A 22,281-nucleotide genomic window follows, 5' to 3' on the forward strand; every position below is an offset into this window, starting at 1 on the left:
GCTGTACAATTCTGGAAGCTTACCACCATAGTGTTACTATGACCATTATTTTTAATGTCTATGCTTTTATTACATAGCCTTAAGAAAGAGACCCTTGCAAAGCGCCTTTGAGACAGCTAAACAACGTATTAGTTCTGATTTGGAGAAATGAAAGCCAAGCTTTGGGGAATAGCACACTGGCCCAAAATTCGGCTCGGAGCAGGCTGGCTCCGAATGCTCGGCCAGCTTGCCATTTTTTGAGCGTACAGTTACTTTCACACCTGGCAACCTGTTCTGACAAAGAAAGCGTGTTCAACAGTTTGGTTTTTTTCCCAGGAAGTCTTGGCTCTGTGAGTGATACAATGTTCATACTAGCAATCTACCTCTTTTATAACTGCGCAGTTCCTCTAGCATTGGAGTATATGCTATTTTTTTTAGAATTAGATACTGTTCTGTATGTAGGTTGTTGAAGGCACCATGTGACAGAGCTGTTTTTAGTTACTTGAAATCCAGACTAGTCTGCAAAACTGGTCTTTGAATTTCATGTTTTCTTTGACCTCTTGCTCTTGAGATTTTAATATAATATTGCAAATTCAACCCGATCACAGAAACGTACTTAACAACTTTCACATGACCTAGAGTAAACCTAACTATAGAGGTTTATTTAGCATGATGTAAACCAAATTTCAGAACTTCCAAATACTATGGGTGCATTTAAAAAGCAAAACAAAACAAAAAAATTCTCTAACCAAACTATACTGAAATATTCCTATGTTTTCTTTGAAATGCAGAATTATTAGTCAACTGGAAAACTTTGGTAATGTTGAAACTCTCTTTCTGCATCCTTACCAATATATAAAGGAATTAACAAATATGTTTTGAAAAAACAGAGACTTGCAAACTTTCTTCCTTTCATTCATGATGCAATGCCATAGTCAATTGCCCTCCTTTACTGCAGACCCCAATACTTAAATAAACATATAAGAATAAGGTTTAATCAACACCGAATAGTAAATCTGATTTAAACTGTGCTGCCGTGAAAGCACTTCTAAACATTATTTGCTCAGCCAGAGTGGACTGAGGCCAAACCTCAGCCTTGAGCTGCTATGGAACATAAATGTGGGGGGAGGCTCTTTGTAGGATGTGACCTGTGTTAAAATGTGTTTCATGTATCAAAGACTCAGAAGTCATCCACACAAATTATTTTGATTGAAACCATCTTTAAAAACACTAAAAATATTCATTCAAGCTGACTTTTGACAATGGAAGCATTCATTTAACATTACTGTTTATAATCACATTAGGCAAGAATCATTGAGACTCAAGACTTGGGTTTTTAATAAGAAAATATTCTGATGACACAACTGATAAACTGTTAAGTCTGTTCAGGGTAGTCTGAATCTTCCATTAGCTGGATTTACTCAAGTAAAATATATTTTAATAGTCAATGCATGTGGGGGACTTAATACATTAAGGGACTCTCTTCAAAATCTCTTAAATGTAGCACAGAAAATATAATAGTGATCACAGGTTGGATGTTGAAGTCATAAAAATTCAAATAGATAATTGGCAGTAATTTTAAACAGCAAGGATGATAAACAGCTGAGACAGACTGCTAAGTGATTCTTTTGTCTTTTGAGACTGTCATCAAAAACCTCTGAATACCTTAGCGAAAAATATGTTACAGGGTTCAGTCTATGGATAATAGGTAAACATGGTGGGTGGTCATGTCAAGAATTTTAATAAAAAAGATCTGAAGATCATTTCCAGTTTTAGGATCTAAGAACTTCTAAATCCAGTTGCTTCACCAGTGTAACTTAAGAAACCTCTTAAAAGTTCTGTTGTAACCCAAGTGCAAATCCATTACATATGTTAAAGCTTGCTTGTTTGTTTTTCTGGGGTATTGTGTAGATGTTACATATTTTCCTTTACTGGCATGCTTTAACAAGGAACCAGAATTTTTTGTTACTTGGAGCTTGCAATATTCATTGCTAACTGTCAAAATAGCTGTGCGTTTTAACACTGCTGCCCAGACAGGAGCAGAACAAATGCTTTGTCTTCCTTCAGACAGATGGCAGAGCTGTGAAACACCCTAAGATACGTTCAGGAGTTGATATCCCTAAGAATTTCCTACTATTATTAAAATCATGTCAAAACAGAAATGGAAAGCAATACCATTATTAAAATGATGCACTTTTTAAAACAAGATGTATAGTGGTCTGCCAAAGACAAGTGCTTGACATTGGGAATGCTTTTAACTGCAGAAAATGTTTACTCTCATTGGATGAGGTTTCCAAATGGCTTAGGGGATTTTGTCCCCCCTAGTTTCAGTAGGATTAACATGACTGAATCCTAGTTATCTTTGAAAATCACTTTTCCTTCTGTTTCAGTGAGCAGAAAGAGAAAAAACCTTAATGCAAGCACATTATCCTAACATCCTGCATGTTATATATATATTTTTAAGTTTAAAAAATATTATCTTGGCTTCTGGAACTGACAAAACAAACTTTATAATATTCTTGGTATTTTAAAGCAGTTATTCTCTCCACGCCCTCTTTTTGGATGACAACAATGGAAAAAGTCTTTTAAAATAATGTAATTCTCACAGGTTAACTATTCTATGTGCTGTGAGTTCACTTACGTTTCTGCTAATTTCAAGGAGATTTCTTAAGCCAGCTTTCCTTATTTTAAGTGGGGAAAACTCTTGCACAAACAGGTTGACTTTCAACCTGAGAAGTGTATTTAGAAGGCTATTGTTCATATTTTATCAAGGGAAATAGGACCATGACCACACCTGTTTCTTGCTGAGATCTCGTTTAGTTTTCAAGTAAACTGCCAAGTTCCTAATGGAGGCTAATGTGTGGAATAGCAAGTTTTGCTTCTCTTTTACTGCAGCAAGGTTTTTTTTGTGAACCTTGTAAAACCAAATTAGTAGTTATCTCAAAAAAATACTTTTTTTTTTTTTTGTTCTCCGTTAGAGGGTGCTGACGAGTGGAATAATGTATGATTTATTAATGAGCCACAGCCCAAGTGAGGAACACATTTCTCAGATGCAAATCCACACTGACAATACGTTAGTGAATGATTCCTAACTTGGCAACTTTCTGACATAGAGTGAGGTTTGGATTGACAAAGATCTGAACCATGATATATTTTTTCAGGAATATTTCAGAATGTTTCAGAAATATTGAAATAGAGTAAGTAAGAAGGAAAAACATAGCAGGTTTTGTTCATACATATGAAATACATATTTAAGGTGCAAGCTCTTCCCCTCTGTATTCATGTAACTTAATTTCAGGGTTCATATGTGAGTGTGCCTGAGAGCAGCAGTTTACCTAAGAACAGAGCTCTCTAGCTAGAGAGGCAGAAAGCAGCATAAAAATGAAGGATGGAAATTGGATCAGAAGCAACTCTACACTGCTAGAAGTTGCTATTGTACCACAACAGCTAATTTTCTGCCTTTTGGAACTTCTTCAAGAAGCCTTAAAGCCAGTAGCATCATCAATGACATAATTTTCCATAGCTAATTACGGAACTACTTTACTTTGACAAAATGCAGATGTTGTAATAAGTCTTAGTAAGAAGTATAATAGCACAAAGAAAGATCCTATCCTTCACCTTCCTCCCCCTCATCTCACAAATAACATTCTGAATTAATATATTTCCCCTGTTGTCACTGTGCTGATCTTGTCAACCTCACCTGTATTGCATATTCCAGTGGGGCTTATGTGTGCCCTCTTACAAAAATGTTAAGGGGAAGTAAATCTTTGCTTCTGTGTTGTAATCTGGAAGGAGTGTGGTCTTTCTGGCCAAGGTTGGACTTTTTTTCCCCACTTCTATTTATTTTAAATTTTTTTAGACAAAGGAGAGACATTGATTATTGCTGACATTTGATTAGGTTATCCTTGAACTAGGTGGATCCAAGTAAAGGAGAAGTCTTGCCATAATTTTTATTATCTTTTATTTTTTCATGTGAAAGAAAGGAGCTTCTCCAATGGAGGTCCTGGATGTTCTGGTTTTGGTGGCTTTTCAAACACCAAGAAATAACAATGTTTAAATGTTGTTAGCTGTTTTTGTCATTTTTAAAGAATAAGCACACATGTAAGGATACATCTGTAAGTAACAGCTTTTTTGATATATATTCTAAAAATTATACCCACAAGTTGGGGGTGAGGGGCAGGGCAATACATTAGCTAACAACACTGTTTGCTTACTCATCTGGTAGATGATGAGAGAGGTAGAGGTTCAGTCTACCCACCCATGATATCACAAGGATGATTTACACGTTCCTGCCTGCAGTCCTGCAGGATGAGCTCTCACCTTTGCAAAAGACAAGTCTTCAAAACTGCATCTGTAGTACCTTTGTACGTTAGAAGGCTAAAATCCTCCTCGCTCTCAGAGGCGCCCAGGAGCCCTCAGCACTGCAGGAGAGCGGCTGTGGTGTCCGCATGAGGGAGCGCATGGTGCCAGCCCTGCATCGCAAGGGGCACTGGCGCCCCTGGGGTGCAGTTATGGGGCGCTGGGCTTCAGCCTTGAACCCAAGTTCACATCTCCTCCACAGAGAGGTGTCAATTCCTGGGACTGCAGGTAGGTGTCTACTCATCTTACCAAGGAAGACAAAAGCTAGGCCAAGCTGAAAAGCGTCCTAGTGTTATCTTGTAGTTATCTTGTATTTGGCATCTGTTTTCAGGCGCTTTTTCTTCTCTCAGCAGTTAACGTTATTGCTGCTTTTCATTACGTATCCTGCCTGTGACAACAAAGCAATCCTCTTATACAGGATGTTTAATTTACACCGTGTTTTCTAACGTGCAGACAACAAAAATTTTCGTCCTGTTTTAATAAATTAGTCCACAACAAGGGTCCAGCAACCTGAAGTGAAATATATCAGAGGTGATTATGTAGCTGGCAAAGCAAGGATATTAAAAAAAAAAACCAAAACAAAAAACTCACCCATAAAATGTGAGACGCAGGAAACCAATCCTTTGGCCAAGTTTAACCAGCTCTCCCTGCCTAGCAGGGGCTCCTGTCAGGAGTACAATTCCTACTTTCTTTAGGGTGCACAGCCACTTGTACGCGCTTTCATCATTGTACAAGACTTCTTCAAAAGGCAGTTCAGGAAGCTGCAAGTCCGAGCCCCAGTACTGGCATTCTGAAAGGAAGGAAATACAGAAGCAAGCTCTTAACTATTTTAGCAAAGCTCAGGACTTAGTCAAAGTAGGAACTTAATGCAATTTTTTATGCATTTCTGTATGTGCCCTTAATGCTGCAGTCAACCATATGAACCTGGGTCCCTGAGCTTGCCTGGATAACAAGCAATCTTAATGACAAAGGGCAACAAAATATTGCAGAATAAAAGGTATTTTAAATCATAATTTGAGGAAAAGATAATTTGAAAGGGATATTTTAATAATCTATGAGAAATGTGTGTATCCCTTGTTCTGTCTGTACTGGTGAACCACAAGAGTGAAAATTTTTGAAACTATGATTACTTTGAAAGTTTCTCATCTAGGATAAAATAAAGAACAAAAACAGCACAGGAGTGCCTTGAGATCTCAGTCAGGGGTATTGCTGTATGGATACATAATAATGAAAAGATTACACTCCATATGCAGGACAGGAAAAGACATACACCAGTATAACAGCTTAGAAGCAGAGTAACTAAATCAATTACATAAATGGCCAATCAATTTTATTTTGTAAATTTGTCTTCATGAAATTATATCTATTTCTGTTAAATTCTGCAGGCTGGTGTCATTCATTGTCTTTCCTCTGCAGAAGTTTGGTGAATATTGTTGTTATTTCAGGTGGAAGCAATTAAGAGCCCAAGATGTTAACAAACCTGAGCACTGCTAGGATGGGAAGAAGGCAATAGAAAGACTGAGTCAAGAGAAAGAAGTTATGTTCTGGTTATTCTCAAACAAACAAAATTAATTATGAAGGCATGTAGCTATAGAAGATGACTGAAAGAACTGCTATCTTCTACCACAGTCAGATGTTTGCTTGCTGAATAGGCATAGCATTACAAAAATCGAAACCTGCAGCCATCTGCTACAGGCAGGTACAGACTTCCCAGCAGGCTGGAAAGGGCGGTGGAGCCTTCAGCCCCTTCCTTCCCAGCTCTCCCCGTCTCTCCTCTTGCCCCCAAGCCTGGGCCGGTGTGTGGTGCCGACCTGGGCACCTGCCCCAGCTGGGGCTTTGCAGCCAGGCGGCTGTGTGGCATCTCCAGGTGGCACCACTGGGCTTGGCAGAGAAGCAGTAACTGCCTCCAAATCCAAGCTTGAGCCCACATTCCCGCGAACTCAAACAGGATCCGTTAAATCACAGCACTTTGCAAGCCCCGGCAAGCACCCTAAGGAAGTCTGATGAGCACAGTTACTTTACTTCCCGCATGCGATACCGGCAACATGAATACTCATTAGCAATGTGGCAGGGAAAACCTATTTGCTCAGGCATAAAACAGCTCAGATCTGTTGTTACAGCGACATTGCTGCATGTGCATCCGAGCTAGGAGCCAGCTGCAGAAGCCAATTGCACCTGGCTAAGGGAACAGGGGAGGATCAGAGCAAGTGCATCACTTGTGTCACTGACTTTTCAGAGTGATAAACAGGATTCAGTCATCCAAAACTATAAAATTCATGAAAATCTACACAGCTTTAAAATTAAGCATTGCTTAGTCTCATTATTTTATGTATTTACCAAAATACTGCTAAACTCCTCTCTTTTTTCTAACAGGCTGTCTATACCTGAATCTATGTATATGTATTTTTAATGCCTGATCAATTCTTATGACTGCTTTCTAATGTCATAGTTCCATAATGGTTATTAACTTCCATTTAATAATACTTTTCTTTACCCCATGACCTATCCTAAAGCAATCAATCACACTCTGGTTGAGTTGGAGAGTTCCCAAACAAATAAATGACCTAACACAGAGGCTGGGTCTCCTGAGAAAGATGAAATAAGATATCTGATTGTAACTAAAAGAAACAATGACTTCTGCTTAACTGTGTTATTTTCTCTCTTTTTGAGGGATAATGTATTCTGCAGTCAGACAACACGTTCCATTTGTGGAGAATACTTATGGGAGAAACAGGCACAAACATACAGTGACAGAATAATGTAATAATTAGATAATATTGTGGAATCTAGGCAGATTTTTCATGTTATGAAGGACTACACAATCCAAATTCATCTTTCAAAGTGAGTAACTTCAAAATTTATGCCTACAATAATTGCCATTCAGAAAAATTGTCTGGCATACTTAAGATTTTGATCTGGATTATGGTGCTTGAAGTGATACCTGGAAAAGGCAAAGCTTGTTACATGTTTAGCCTGCAGAAGACTGAGGCAGATGGAGACTAAGCCTCCAGGCATGCTATGGGAAGACATACCAAAACGGTGGCTGTGAACAAGATAAATCCCATCTGCCCTGCTGCAAGTGCCAGGATACGTCCTCCCCTGGATTCGGCTCCCCCCCATGGAGAATACACAACTCCTCTAGCGCTGATCCTGGTATCTGGTCAGCACTGGAGGTGAAGACTGAGCCCTAACTTAACTACTCCAGTCCAGGTCTCAGGGCAAAGTCCTTGGTTGTCCCAGCTGTCCCCCAGCAGCACACACTCGCTGTAACTTCTGGTACATCACTACAGTCGCTTGGGAGTGCACTGGCAACCAGAACAGCATCCTCTGCATTAGATGGGAAGAGGACAGCTTCTGCTAGATGGAGGGCGAGTAAAGTCAGGACTCCAACTGAGGCTATCTAACCGTATGTTCCCACTGGGTATTTTTGCCCTGCTTTGCTTAAAACCCCTGTATCTGGGCATGGAGGCATGAGAGCACCTGGATTCTGGCTGCCCTTAATCAGATATTGGGCTGTGTAGTTATTTATTTCTCACTTGTTTTTCTCTGCTTCTAGTTTGTCCTCTTTCTCCTTTCCTTCAGCCTTTTTCTGCACCTTTGGTTCTTTATTCTCTGTGAGGTGACCTTAGATTTTGAGATCTTGATTCTGGTAGACATGTCAAGGGTGGGATTTTTTCGTTCCTCACTACATCTTGAATATAAAGGGAAGAGGAAATTCTTACCAATGGGTTTAATGAAGAATTCTCTTCTTGCACAGACTTGTTTGTTTTAGTTTGTATTGGGGGCACTCTGAACTCCTGTGAGAGCCACAGGAATGCCCCAACTGCTTAGAGTACTGTACAGTCACTTCACAAGCATCTAAAAATAGCTTTTCCTTTCCTCCCTCCTTTCTGACCCAGGGCAGGAATCCCATTCCTTCCACTTGATTCTTTCTATTTTCAGGGAACATTCATCTTTCTCTATGTAAAATATGGACACATGGAGGTTAGAAGTTTAGTGGTTTTCCTCCCTCACTATGCTTTATTTTCAGGAATTTTGATTGCTCATGAAACAAGTCTGAAGCTTGTTTCTAACAGTGCAGAGAGCATGATAGAGAGCACTGTCATCATTTAGATGGAGTTATTTAAATTCCTGTCTCAGCAAAATGACGCAGGAGGAGCTGCTGTGGGAGAGACTTGGCCTACCCACTACCCAGCAGGTATCTACCCAGCTGCATCAGCTCAGTCCGCAAACCAGAGGGATGCAGGGGATGTGCCAGCACCTCTCCAGGGGATGGTATGAGCTCCCGACTCATCGTGGGGGTTCAGAACTGTAGTAAGGTGAGAAAAGGGGGCGGCCTCTTCCCCACCCAGGCCTTACCAGCTCCTGCAAGCCTTGCACAGAGGCTTCGCATGACCTGGCCCATGAAAGAGAAGTGCTAAGCAGGAGAGCAGCCTTCCCGCTTCACATTGCTGCTGGCCCTTTCCATCCAAAGAACATGTGGGAAAGGAAAGCAGCTGCTCTGGTTCCTGTGATCTGTGAAAGGAAGTTACAGTTACTTAGGTCTGAAGAAATACATTTCAGAAGTATCTCCTGCAAACCTTGTCAAGGTTTTGGGTTTTTCTTTTTGTGCATGTGTGCTTTTCGGTTTTCTGTATTTTTTAAAGTGGGAATGAACTCATTCATTATCTATTGTGCAAACACATGAAGGTCATCAAATAGACTCCAAAACAGACAGTCATGGCCTTGATGATTACATAGCCATCCCCTGCAGGGCAATGTAGTTTTAAAGCAGTGGCCTGTTGCATCCACAGCATAGAAGCAGATTAAGCAAGCTAGACAGAAGATTTGCTTGCCTTGAACCCAAACATAAGCCCACTCAGACAACAATCAACGACTGTGTATAAGCATGTTACAGCACCTTAACACTACTAATACTAAAACTAGCAGTTAGTATTTGGTAACATATCTAAGCATAAATATATATGCCTACAATAGGTAGCCACAAAGGAGCAAACAAACTTGTACAGCTACACAAAAGAAATACAGAAAGCATAGGCAAAGAGTAAAATCCAAAAGAGGAAAAAACGAAGCCTGTAGAGTAGACAAGAAAGGTGTCTGGTGAAACCAAAATAATCCCACAAAACAAGCAGAAAAAAAATGTCTAGTTAAAAAAAACAAACAAAAAAATCCTGGTGATGAAAAAAAAGACATTTCTGGCAAGAGCATGCAAGTCATCTCCCCCCCCCCCCCCGCTTTTTTTTTTTTAAAGGACAGATGAGAAGACTAAAGCACCAGCAATGACTGAGGAAAGAGAAGAAAGGTGTCAGGCTCACTAGAGGTCACACTCAAACTCCAAAGTCCCCTCCGGGGTCACCCGAGGTCACCAATTAGGCCTCGGGGTCACTAGAGGTCAAATCACACCCAAAAGTCCCCTCCGGGGTCACCTGAGGGCACCAATTAGGCCTCGGGGTCACTAGAAGTCACACGCAAACTCAGAAGTCCCCTCCGGGGTCACCCGAGGTCACCAATTAGGCCTCGGGGTCACTAGAGGTCAAATCACGCCCAAAAGTCCCCTCCGGGGTCACCTGAGGGCACCAATTAGGCCTCGGGGTCACTAGAGGTCATACGCAAACTCCGAAGTCCCCTCCGGGGTCACCTGAGGTCACCAATTAGGCCTCGGGGTCACTAGAGGTCAAATCATGCCCAAAAGTCCCCTCCGGGGTCACCTGAGGGCACCAATTAGGCCTCGGGGTCACTAGAGGTCACACTCAAACTCAGACGTCCCCTCCGGGGTCACCTGAGGTCACCAATTAGGCCTCGGGGTCACTAGAGGTCAAATCACGCCCAGAAGTCCCCTCTGGGGTCACTTGAGGCCACCACTGAGGCCTCAGGGATTCTGGGGCACTAGCCTGAGTGTTTTGCCCCAGGTCACCTTGGGTGCCTTCTAAAAGTCACCAAGAAGGCATCATGGTTACTAGCTTTCAAATGCCAGTACTGGCTAGTGCTCCGTGATCACCAAGGCTGCCTTGGGGTTACTAAACATGAAACTCCTGCTTGAAACTCCTTCCTGATGCCTTCTCCCTAGGAAGGCTTGTTATTACTCATACTGAAGCAGTTATCATTTAATATTTTTGTGCTTCCTAATGCAAGCCAGGAAGGTCTCTTTTGCTGCATATAGAGCTTACAACCAAACATTCGGAATGTGCAGCCATTCCACAATAAGGACTCTGAAATTGTGCAGATGCAATCATCCGTCTCCAGCTGTGCTGGGAGATGTTCCCCTAATGCAGGCTGGTACAGACAGGGAACTGTGGACCTTTCAGCTTCTAAATCTTTTATAAGGTCTATGTACCTGAGACCTGAATCATCACATTTCCACTTAGTGTAGATGTACTCTAACACAGTCTTGAAGAAAAGTGCCTGTGATTTTTTTCATTGGAAAAATGCAAGCCAATCATGTGCAGAAACCCAGCACTACCACCTGATGTAAATTTTTACCCATAGATCACAGAACAGGATTATTAGAAGTGATTCGCCATGTCCCATGTTTTCTTACATTGAAAAAAACATCCATTTTGGTGCAAAGCAGGCCACTGCCAAAAACATGCAAAAACTGTATCTGTACCTGCACGAAGGATAATATGGCCATGTCTAAAAAAATTTCAATAAGAGATGTAAATTGTGCCCAGGAGAAGCAAAACTTTTTACTTGCTGGGACTAATTTTTAACTCTTACCAAAAGATTGCTCTTTCTGAAACTAAGGCCGCTATTTTAATGGCCAAAGAAAGACGTATCCAGGCAGGAATTAAGGTTATGACTCTCTGCATGGATGACTGCCAAGTCGTTCTCTCTGACACTGCAATGGAGATATCCAGGATTTCCTCAGTGGCTAAGAACGGGTTTTTCCTCCTTCACCTTTCCATAGCAAGATCCTGAGTCTTGCACATGTGGCTCGAAAATGTGCTTCAGACAGATGGAATATATTAGATTAAAAGGTTTTGCAGTTGAGATTTCTGGTAGAGCACTGTGAAGAAGCCTGCACAATAACCCGGGGCCAGAGTTTTCAGCTTCCCTTTTTCATTTATATTAAGCATTTCTCATCATAAAGTACAGCTGGTGAAAGCATCTATTACTAAAGATATCTAGCACTTCTCAAGAACTGCTTATAACTTTGCTAAACTTGAACCATTTGGGCTGAAGTTTTCCATGGTAATATCTGCCTAAAAACTGGTATTTTGGGAGAGCTTCAACAACAGCAGAAATGGTCCAAAAGCCTAGACCAATGAAAAATATGTAGTGTAGCCAAGTCACAATTTCTGTGTCAGCTTAGCTGAGAAATTTTAGTGCTTTCATTCTTTCAAGTGTCAAGTTCAGCAAATAAGTCATTCAGGTATTGGGGACATACATTTGCCATTCCTATGAAACTAGTGAAATTTGGCCAACGATATTTCCACTATCTTTGGAAAATATCAGCTTGCAGATGCTCCATAGACATTTTTCAGTTTGTCAGCTAAATTGTCCAAACATTCCTGCTACGCTTGGGTGAGGGATACAGCAGGACCATTGCAAAGCACAGATGAGGAAAGTAATTTCAACATAAAATCAGTGTACTCACATGAAACAAGACCACATAGAGCAGCACAACCTGTGTGCTTCAGAAATTGTGTAATTATAACCTGGAACATCCATTTCACTGGGACTTTATCTTAACTATAATTTTCAGTATACTGCAAAGCTGAGAGATATAATAATAATAATAATAATAATAATAATAATGTCTTCTTGCTCTTCTGCAAGTGAAGGGAGGCTTCCCTGACTTCCACAAACTGAAACACAACTGAGTAACAGCTCAATATGTATACCTTCTGTTTCTTCCACATATGATTTTGTGCAAACTCAAATCATGATCACACCAGTAGCATAAAAAAGATTAGAAAAGCTATTGATGATAGTCTCATTTTGCCATATGGGGAAGCTACAGGAAGAATCTGTGTACTGCAAGAAGAACCTCTTTGTTAACCATCTGTTTAAAACTACTCCAGTCAAGTACTTTTAAAGACTTTTAGAGACATTCACCAAATCAAATTCATTTTCTGTGATAAAAGGCAGTGCTGTAGCAGTTCACTGGAGGCAAAAACACACAGTAAGAACTAAACCCCAGGACTCTATCTTTAGTATGCCCTCAATATTCCTATGCCAGGATTACTTTAAAATAATCCAAGCTTTTTCTACCTCTCCGCTCCCCGCCACCCCATTAATCCTGCCAGGACCAATTCTGCTAGACAAAACTGAAACAGATAGATATCACCTAAGTTTTAATGGCTCCAATGCATTTAGCCAAGAACTCAAGGAAACGGTAATGCAGACAGAAAGGGAAAAGACAGGAAATTAATCATGGAGCCCAAAGTATAGCTTCTCAACAGGACCCCTTCTGAAGCCTGGCAGTTGTTGATGCAGTCACTTTAATTTAATTTGTCTGTACAACTGACACAGGACACCGAACTCCACACTTGCGGGTAACACTTTTATTTTGTACTTTACAACTACTAGTGATTTTCTTCCAGCATTGGCAGAATTACAGAAAAGAACATTCTAAAATACTGCACAGCATCTTTAGACTGCTGAACCTATACTGATCTTCTGTTTCTTTATTCTTTCATACATTTAGAGTTTAAAATAGTACAGACATTGAAGCTAAGTCATACGGTTGCCAGCATATCTGAAAGAATGCTGCTACAGGCACTTAATAGTGATTTTATTGTTATAAGTTCAATTTGTAAGAATTTTTTATAGATACTAAACTGAAATGATTAGAGGCTTACAAATGCAAGTAACCTTAGGTCAAGATTTAACTTTTATTAAATGGCCTTGCTAGAAAGCATCATCTGTAATCGTTTTCTCCCTTTTATTTGCCCTGTCACTTATCTATGCATATTTATGATAACATATAGACACAAAATACATATCATTAGCTATAACATAATATCGAAAGAGCTGTTAATAACAAGTGGCACTAAGATTTCCCCAGAAATCTGTTTTTCTACTTTAAAACTTTTTTCAATTGCTTATAACTTGAGCTAAATTTAATCCTCTGGGCTGAATTCTTTATGTGGAATGTTTCCCTTATACTGAATTTATTTGGAGAAAAATAAGCCAAAGTGATCAGCTGTTTCTGAGAACAAAACTGAGCAAAGAAATACATTCTTTGCTTACATTTTAAAAAACCCAGCAATCTGCTGATAGGCTTCATTTCCTCTGTTTTGGTGACTGAGGTAAGGTCAGAAATATGTTCTGGTGAATCCTGTGACAACCCCATTAGACTCATCATATTATAAGTCTATGAAGAGGCTTCACACCAGAACTTCAAATCTGAACGGGTCCTGACGGCTATGCTGCACACAGAGCCACCTCACCCTGCAGGAGCTGACCTGCAGCTGCAGGGAGTGGTGGAGAGAGAGGAGAGAGACAGGAGCTGAGCCCTTCCTGGGCTCTCCCTTGCACGCTCCCTCCTGGACCGCACGGGAGGATAAAAATACACAATTAGCCGGGGAAAAACTCACAGGGAAACTGGGTGGTGGCAAAGAGGTGGGCCTGGAGACTGAGCAAAACCTGCCACCGACTGCACTGGAAAAATCAAGCCAAGTTGGGGGAACTGGGGTGCCAGCTTGGCAACACAAAGTTAATAATTTAATAACGGTACTCTGGGAGTGAAAGCTGAAAGCAAAAGCCGAGAGCTCCAAAAAACGCTGAGGTTCTTCTAGCTTGTGAATTAAGGCCCAAGCAGAAAAATCAGATCTCAAACTCTTCTCCCCCGCCCTGTATATGTTGCCAGAAAAAGAAAGAGTTGGCACGTGTCTTGCACTGAAACATGTTCAGCAAAATCTCCCATTACTTTATAATCTCTGTGGTTAAGGTATTCTGTCCAGGGAACAGTGTAATTTATTTTCTGAGCTACCTGGCTTACTAGTGAATAGAGAAGAAGCTGCTGAATAGAGGAATCATCTAAGACAGCAGAGCCATCAAATATGGAGCTCTCTTGCTCTGTGCTTTGACGTGTCTATTACCAGCCACTAGATGGATCGTTGGCCTGACAGTTCAACAGCTCTTGTTTTGAAATATTGACTAGTATGTCTTCATCTGCATTACCCTAAATGTTCAGACAGTGTCTTAAATGCTAATTCACATGTAAGTGATGACAGAAAAAAAAAATCATTTTATTATCAAAGAGTAAACATACATTACACAGAAGCCTTTAAAAATCACCCACGACAACCCTCTGTTCGCTTTACGGATTTCAGCCGCAATGGCTCTGCTGCTCACACAAGCAAAAGAACCCTGGCAACTTAGTTCCCAAGGGTCTCTGAGACTACATTGGGTTTTTATAGATTTCAGACTTGGGGGGGGAGGGGAGGGGTTATTAATAATTTCACACATTAATGTGCTGAACAAGGAAATGAGCTCTATTCTGGTCACTTGATTTGAAAATCAGGGTCAATGACATGATATAAATGACCATATGGACAGATACAACCAGCCATATACCTGCCATTCTAGGTTACTGCATTGCACAGGAATGGATGTGGGGCAATTTCTCTCTCTCCTGTACAAGAAAGACTTATTTCTGATTTCTGTCTCCTGAATACACCACCATCCCCACCTCCTTGATCTCTTCTCACTTTCCCTTGTAACGTCTCATCAGTCTGCCACTAGAATACTGTTTGTATGCACATGCGCGTGCACACGCACACACTCACACACTCCCTCAAACCAAAGATGTTGCACAGTAATAGGCAAACAAGACAAAAATGCTATTTCTTACATTTATTTTTGCATTGATTCCAGTTTTTCCACAAATCTCTTAACATGAGAGTTTTAACGTTAAGCATTTTCTTAAATGTTAAATTAGAGCCTCTATTCTTAAAATTAGGTAAGAACTCTCAGCCATAATGGATTTCCTTGCATTTTATGTCTTTAAGTCTGAAGCTGATTGTTCTTTAGAAAGGGCACAATAAAGCAGTAGAAGATTTAAAATATTTCAAAGAAAAATTATTTTGTTTAAATCATGTCTAACTTACCTGTAATCTTAGCCAACATTCAGTTAACCTGTCCAATCAATCATAGAGATAATATATCTACTAAAAGTGAGAAAAAAAGTGTTTGGAAAATGCAGACTCATCATTTATAACCCCCCACATTTTGCTTTATTCCATTGCCCCTTCAGCAGACATACCAATAAAACCTTTTTTTTTTTTTTTTTTTTTTGGCAAAGTGTGACTCTAGGGCTGCAATGAGCAGACTCTTACATTAGCATAAAGCAAGCAACTTCCAGAATTGGACTTCTGAATTCCACCTGGTGAGTGAGGGACACTATACAATGCAAAAGGATTTAAAGGGTAAGTTTTTTCTCTCTTTCTAGATACAGGTAGCAAGTATAAAATACAATGTGCTGAGGAAAGACTGAACTGAGACACGACATAGTTACAACAATCTGCAACAGTTGAAAAGTCTGCAAATTTCCAACCACTCATATTCCTTATTCCTCTGGCTAAGGCTACCTTAGAGACTGTCCAAGAAACACAACACACATACCCAAATATAAGCTACCCACACAGACCGTCTTCTGTACTCTACCCTATGTTTCAACGAAGCTGTAGGATGATTGACAAGGAGTTCAGTTTCATAAAATATTCACAAAATGAAAAAAGGGCAATCCTTGAGGCAAGATATAATCTCACTTCATTAAATTCCTTAGTGAGACCACTCCACTGCTTTCTACTCACTGCTCCAGTGTGTTTAACTCAGAACACATTCCTTCACACATTTGTGCGATGGGGGAAAGACTAAAATATGAATGTTTTCCTTTTCTCTATTAGAAGTTATTAAATTAAAATAGCTTTTAGTATGCTGAGTGAGCTGCCAAGAATATCCTTTGAAAGACAAAGTTAAGTTTCAGCATTGGTGCAGGTAAATAACCATGTGAAAACTAATAGAATATTTCAGTTCAAACCCTTTCTAATTGTTCCTATGGTCTTGCTAAACAATATTTTCCTAGTCTTCTTCAAATAAAAGAAGGTTTAGAGGAATATCACTATCCCAAGGAATATACCAAGAGATTTTTCCCCACGCATCCATGCACCTGGCATTTAACTGCAGTTCCAAGAGCCCCAGGCTCCTCTGAGTGCATAAACCTTCAAAACTCTTGTTTAAATCCCTGATTCTCATCATGCTCACCAGAAGTTGTGCCTAATACAGCATGTCCCTTTTGCAGTCAGTGGCTGTGGTGTTGGGGGTTTTGGCTTTTGTTGCAACCAACTACTTTTCCAGAAGCCAAGCATCAAGAAAAATAGCTCCTAGGTTTAAGCAGACAAATCAAAACCAGCTAATAGATGCAGCAGCAGAGAAGTGAGACTTACTTCGCCCATGGGCAGAGAGGACTTGCACATTCTCTGTAGATTTAATGGGTCAGCCAAGCCATGCCGTGACAGCGCAAACCAGGTCAAGCTCAGCATACCCCTCTGGGACTGTCTTTGATCTCTGTATAACAAATCTGCTGACCCAGTCTTTGTAGCTAAACTGTGGAAAACAGCCTAGGAATAACAACTCATTTGGTCTTCCTCCCTACCAGAACCCCTACAGTGAAGGCGGTCATCAGACTCATGTTTTCAACTACATGGAGCTGAGGGAGGCAAAAGTGAAATATAAAATGCTTCCATAAATAACCTGCAAGAGAAATCTTTTCTCTGTGTAGAAATAGTCAATAATGTGAATTCCACTCAGGCACTAGAAATTTATCCTTTCCGAGGCTCTGCAGTGCATTCAGGAGTCAACACTGCCTACTAGCTGAACAGATGCTTAATCTTTATAGTACCACTATGATGAGGAAAATGCAAAATTTCAAGAAAACTGGACTGTTCACTGATACTCAACAGACAGGTACTAAAACTGAGAAATGGTTCAAGCAACCTCTTAGGCACTTTTTGATGCTTAGCTACTTTGTGTTTAAAAAATAGACTGAGAGTGGCAAACACAGTTAAATCTTGCCCTGGATAGGCTGTACACTCTGACCTTGAAGTTTCAATTTTCTCAAATGATTAAACTTTCAGTGACAAGTGCAGCCAGTGTCCTTAGTGGGTTTTTAATTTATTTTGAAAGGTACAGGCCAGTACGTGAATGCTTACAGTATTATGTTATAAATCCTACCTCATGCTTCAGAGAAGAAGGGCTCCCAGCTCCCAGTCCTCCAGTGGCATATTGATGCAGCCAAGAGCTCGGTCTTTCAGCTACTGCAGGAATAACCTTTCTCCCCTGACATTTCCCAGTGTACTCTGTAATGACACTGTGATAAACATGCCAGCAGCTGAAAATGCACTGTGTACAGTTCCAAGTATTGCTAATCCTTGGGAAACGTATGGAAGGCAGCAGCAGTTGGTATCTGGGAGGAAAGAAGTCTAGTGCACCTTGTAAAGTTATTGCTATGAAAAACTTCACTCCACGTTATGACTTAAAATCTTCTTTTTAATTTGAAATTGTTTATAGTTTGTTTCAGCTCAAATTTTTACCTGTTCTAAATAGCATTAAGAAAACCTGCTCATATATATGCACATGCATTTGTATAAGTAAAGTACCTACCTTGCACATGGAAAACAACTATTGTTTCTCTCTCTCTCATCAGCATTTGATTGCTTAGGTGTTTCTAGACCAGTAATCATTTTTGGTGCTCTCCAAGGAGCACTGTCCAGTCTTGCTTGATGTGAGGTGCCCAAGGACTCATATACTCCTACAGAATTCTCCCTGCATCAAACAGAGTAGCAGGATGACCTAATCTGCATTGCAGGCTACCTTTCTCTTTGGACTTGGACAATTTTTGCCCTGATTGCAAACCAATCTGCCAGTGTAGACTCACAGGCAGTCTGTGAAGAATATCAACCCCACCAACCTTTTCCACAAAATTGCCACCCAGATGGTTAGTTCCCTACCTTGTACTCATACATTTGCCTAGCAAAAGTAGCTTACGATTGACCCTGTCGAATGGCATCATATTTTCCTCAAGCTGGAGGGCTTCATTTTCCCAATATGTAAAACTCTGGTGTACCCATATCTTCAGTGCAGCAGGCATTTCCCAGTCTCTGCAGCTCAAGAAGGTCAGAGTGACGATAGAGAACAGCAGCTAACATGATTAAGGAAATAAAGCAGCTACAAGGGGAGACCAGAAAGGTTGGGACTTCTCAATTTGGAGAAGAGTAGGCTAAGGAGAAATATAAGCATGGAAAATCATGAAGGCAGTGGATAAGGTGAATGTAGAACTTTTATTCACACAGTCACACAACACTAGAAGACGCTCTTTGAAATACATAAGGTTTTAGTTTCCTGTCTCCCTGTCTGTCTCTCTAAACAGAGTTTTGGACTGTGCTGCCCCAGGAAGCTGTGGAGGCAAACAGCACGCTCAAAAAAGGGATTAGATGAATTCATGGACAACAGCTCTAAAACAGATACTACAGGGAACAGGCAGGAATGTACACCCTAACATCCCTGATGCAATGACTGAGGACACTGAAGAAAATCAAAGGGAATGGCCTGCAGAGAGCAGCCTGGCGCCTGTGCTTTTCCTACACTACTGCTGGACACTAAAGCAGTGGGCTTGATGAACTATTGGTCCAACCCAGTAAAGCTTTTCTTTATGTTCTTACCATTTCTCCTGCTTGTCAAGGTCATTTAGCAATCTAATCCTGGTCCTTCAGTGCTCCTTATACTCCACCCCTGGTTGCAGTCATCTGCAAATTCAATGCGACTATTCTACTCCATTATAGTCACTGATGAAAATAAGGAATAGCACTGCATAAAGCACACACCTTGGAAGAACTTCTCTTGATGTATCATTCTGAATTGATGGGAAACCGTTAGAGCTACTCTTTGAACATTGTTTTCCATCAGTTTCCCTGCAAATCTTGCTATATATTTTTTACCTATGCCACATTTCCCTAGCACATTCATGAAAATTTCATGCGTGACAGTGTCAAATGTTGCACTTTAATAATATGAATTTGACCACTGCAGTTAATATTTAAATATGCCAGAGAAAATGATGAAAATCAACTGAAGAAAAAACTTACATGTTTAGAGTACAAACCAAACCACTGCCTTTATAGCACTGAATAAACCTTTCCAAATATTAGAAGGCATTGTCTCCATGAACAGAAAGAAGTGGAAAAAGATTTTAGAGCCATGCCTAAAATCAAGAGAGTCATCTGCTGCAATAAAGCCATCCAATATGGGGAGTAACTTGCAGGATTTAAATAGCAGCTCAAGGCTGTATGCACAATAAACATTTCTACTATTAGCAAAGGAGAAACTGGCTGACAATCATACTGGCTTTCTACAGTTGACTAATGGACAATTACTCATACCAGATGTATTTGGTAAGTACCACAGAGTGGCTTGTCTGGAGACTTCTTCATAGTTTCAGCACAGATTTTCCCATAGCCTTTTTAATCTTTATGCTTTACATATAAATTATTCTTATTACTAATAATTGCTTTTTCAGGGAAATCTTAGGGTTTAATTATAATCTACTGATGCCAGTATTAGTCCTTCCAGTAGCTGCAATAGGGCTGGGGTCTAATTTCTAACACTTATGCCTGATATATGCACAAACTACTTTTAAATGATGCATATTTGCATGAAAAGCAGTGAAGGACTCCCTGTCCTGACTGATCCCAGAGACCATCACAGCAAGGTAAGTATAAGAGCAGTAGTTTCAGCAAGAGAGAGACAAACAATAGGTCAATACTAAAAAAGCCATATTTGTAAAGATTTAATTTGTAAAGATTTTCCTCAGCCCACATGAAAAGGTTATATGTTCTCCAGTGTTTACATTCTGACAAATTAGCTGCTCCAGAATTGTGAAAGGGACATGAAAGCATACATAATAAAACCAAAACAGATGCTGTGATGCTAAGATACTTCAGTTCTTCCAGTAAACAATATTTTAAAAAATGGCTCTACATGAAAGTCTGATATAAAGTGGTGTACCACACAAAGCATGTTGTTCTCCCATATGCTGAACAACAGGGACATTATTCCCTTCTTTATCCACAACAACTCCTCCAGCTTGAGACTCTATCAAGAAGCTGTACTAAACAGGGACCGTACTCTTTGCCAGGATTTCCTGGTGGTAATTGATCCCATTCACGTTCTTCATTATTTTATCATGTCAGCACAGTGCATTTTTTTCCACTGCTTAACCACAGTTAACATATTTTCCACCGTGCTACAGTAGAAATAAAAGAACTTACGTTCTAAAAGCTGAATGGGCGGGTAAGACAGATAGGAATGAGACATTAGCACTTGACAGTCTTGGTTCTCACTTCCACAACGGAGTTGCAATTGTCAGGTGAAAAAGCTTTTTGTTTACAAATGTAGCTGCACACTTCCTAAGGGATAAAAACAAAGGTCTCCCACAACTCATTTGTGTCCTTATGGGCCAGTTACACTGTGACTAATAAAACCTGGGATCTGTGTGCTTTTCGAAAGGGGAAGAACAAACTGCTTTGGAGAGAATCAATCCATCACTCTATCTTCCAATTTCAAAAGAGTAACTTTGAAAAACACAAATGAATCGCAATTCATGCTCATACCATTTTAGCCATAAAAAGCTACCCATGCTATAGTCTGGGTGAAAGGAGAAGATGGCCTCTGCCCAGTTCCTACAGACACCATGCAGGCACCAAAAACACACTTGGAATTATTCAGCATTTACATACACATGACGTTCTACAGAGAGTACTAATAGGCAGCTTAAAATGTTTTACTGGGGGATAAATGAAATAGAGAGGCTCTCCTCCTCTTTCATTCCTGTGCTTGTTTTCTGAGTAAAGCAACTGAAATTAATTTTTTTCAGTGCATTTAGTACTCTAAAAATGCCTGGACGGGAAAACTGGGAACTTTTTTAGATTTTAAATACTGCATTTACTCAGGGTTTTTTTTCCCCCTCTATTTTAGACCCTCAGTAACATCTACTAAATGAAAAGGAATGGGCAGTTAGCTGGAGGCATGTGGTATAATAATCTCAAAAAAATAAATTTTCTTTTATAAAAACAGCGTAAACAAACAAACAACCAAGCAACCTAGCAGACACCTGTTTCTAACATCCTTTCCCAACAGCCAGTAACTTTATATCCTTGATGAAAATGCAATTCAGAAATGACTGGTAAAAGAGTTTCCAGGAACAGAGGGTTACTTTCAGAAAAAGCTTCAAAAGAAAATTCTGACTTTTCCCAGAGAAGTTAGAAATGCAAAATGGTTATTGGAACTGATCTGCAATGAAGCTAATGACAGGGAAAAATTTTCACTCGAACAATTGCCATCATCTGCAAAATACTTAAAAGTCTTTTAGGAAAGCATGCATCACTATTTTGGAAAATATATTTTATGCATGTCTTGATTTGTGCGGGCACCACCATGTGACACATGCATACAAGTTAGAGGACTGTATATACCAGTTCCTATACTAGATAGTGCTTCAAGACGTAACCCTGGGCACCGCAGACCCACATAGTGCACAAGCTTGCCTACAAGCAGCTGCATTTATGCTTTTCAAAAAGCGTGACTTACTCTGCTAGCAATTCAGCTCTGTATTTGCCAAAGTCACAGATCACTGCAGCAAAGCAACCAATGGCCAGCTGAAACACTGAAATTAAAATCCTGGAAGGTTGCACTGTTACGATCCGCATGACAAAACAAACAAGAACTGAAAAACAAAGTGCTGGGCTGCGGTGCCTGTGAGGAAGGACTGCCGCTGCTTTCGACTGCCTGTACTAGGGCATTGCTTCCACCTGCAGTTCACAACTCCCAGGCCCATCGCACACAGGGGCCAAGGAGCAAATACAAAGAGGCCTCAGGCAATACCTCTGAGACACCAGCCCTGGAGAAGCAGCAAATGGCTCTTTTGCTGCTCTTTTGGAA

General features: G+C 40.3%; 1 protein-coding gene across 6 annotated transcripts in view; it reads right to left on the minus strand.

Moving 5' to 3' along the window:
* Positions 1-22,281, minus strand: part of BBOX1 (gamma-butyrobetaine hydroxylase 1) — a 94,498-nt gene that overhangs the window by 11,463 nt on the left and 60,754 nt on the right. For all 6 annotated transcript variants that reach the window (XM_067296233.1, XM_067296232.1, XM_013959379.2 and 3 more), the window contains one exon: positions 4,930-5,128. In XM_067296233.1, coding sequence (XP_067152334.1) covers positions 4,930-5,128 — 199 coding nt within the window. The remainder of the gene's footprint in view (positions 1-4,929; positions 5,129-22,281) is intronic.

Source organism: Apteryx mantelli, chromosome 4, assembly GCF_036417845.1.
Source record: "Apteryx mantelli isolate bAptMan1 chromosome 4, bAptMan1.hap1, whole genome shotgun sequence".
NCBI classification, from domain to species: Eukaryota; Metazoa; Chordata; class Aves; order Apterygiformes; family Apterygidae; genus Apteryx; species Apteryx mantelli.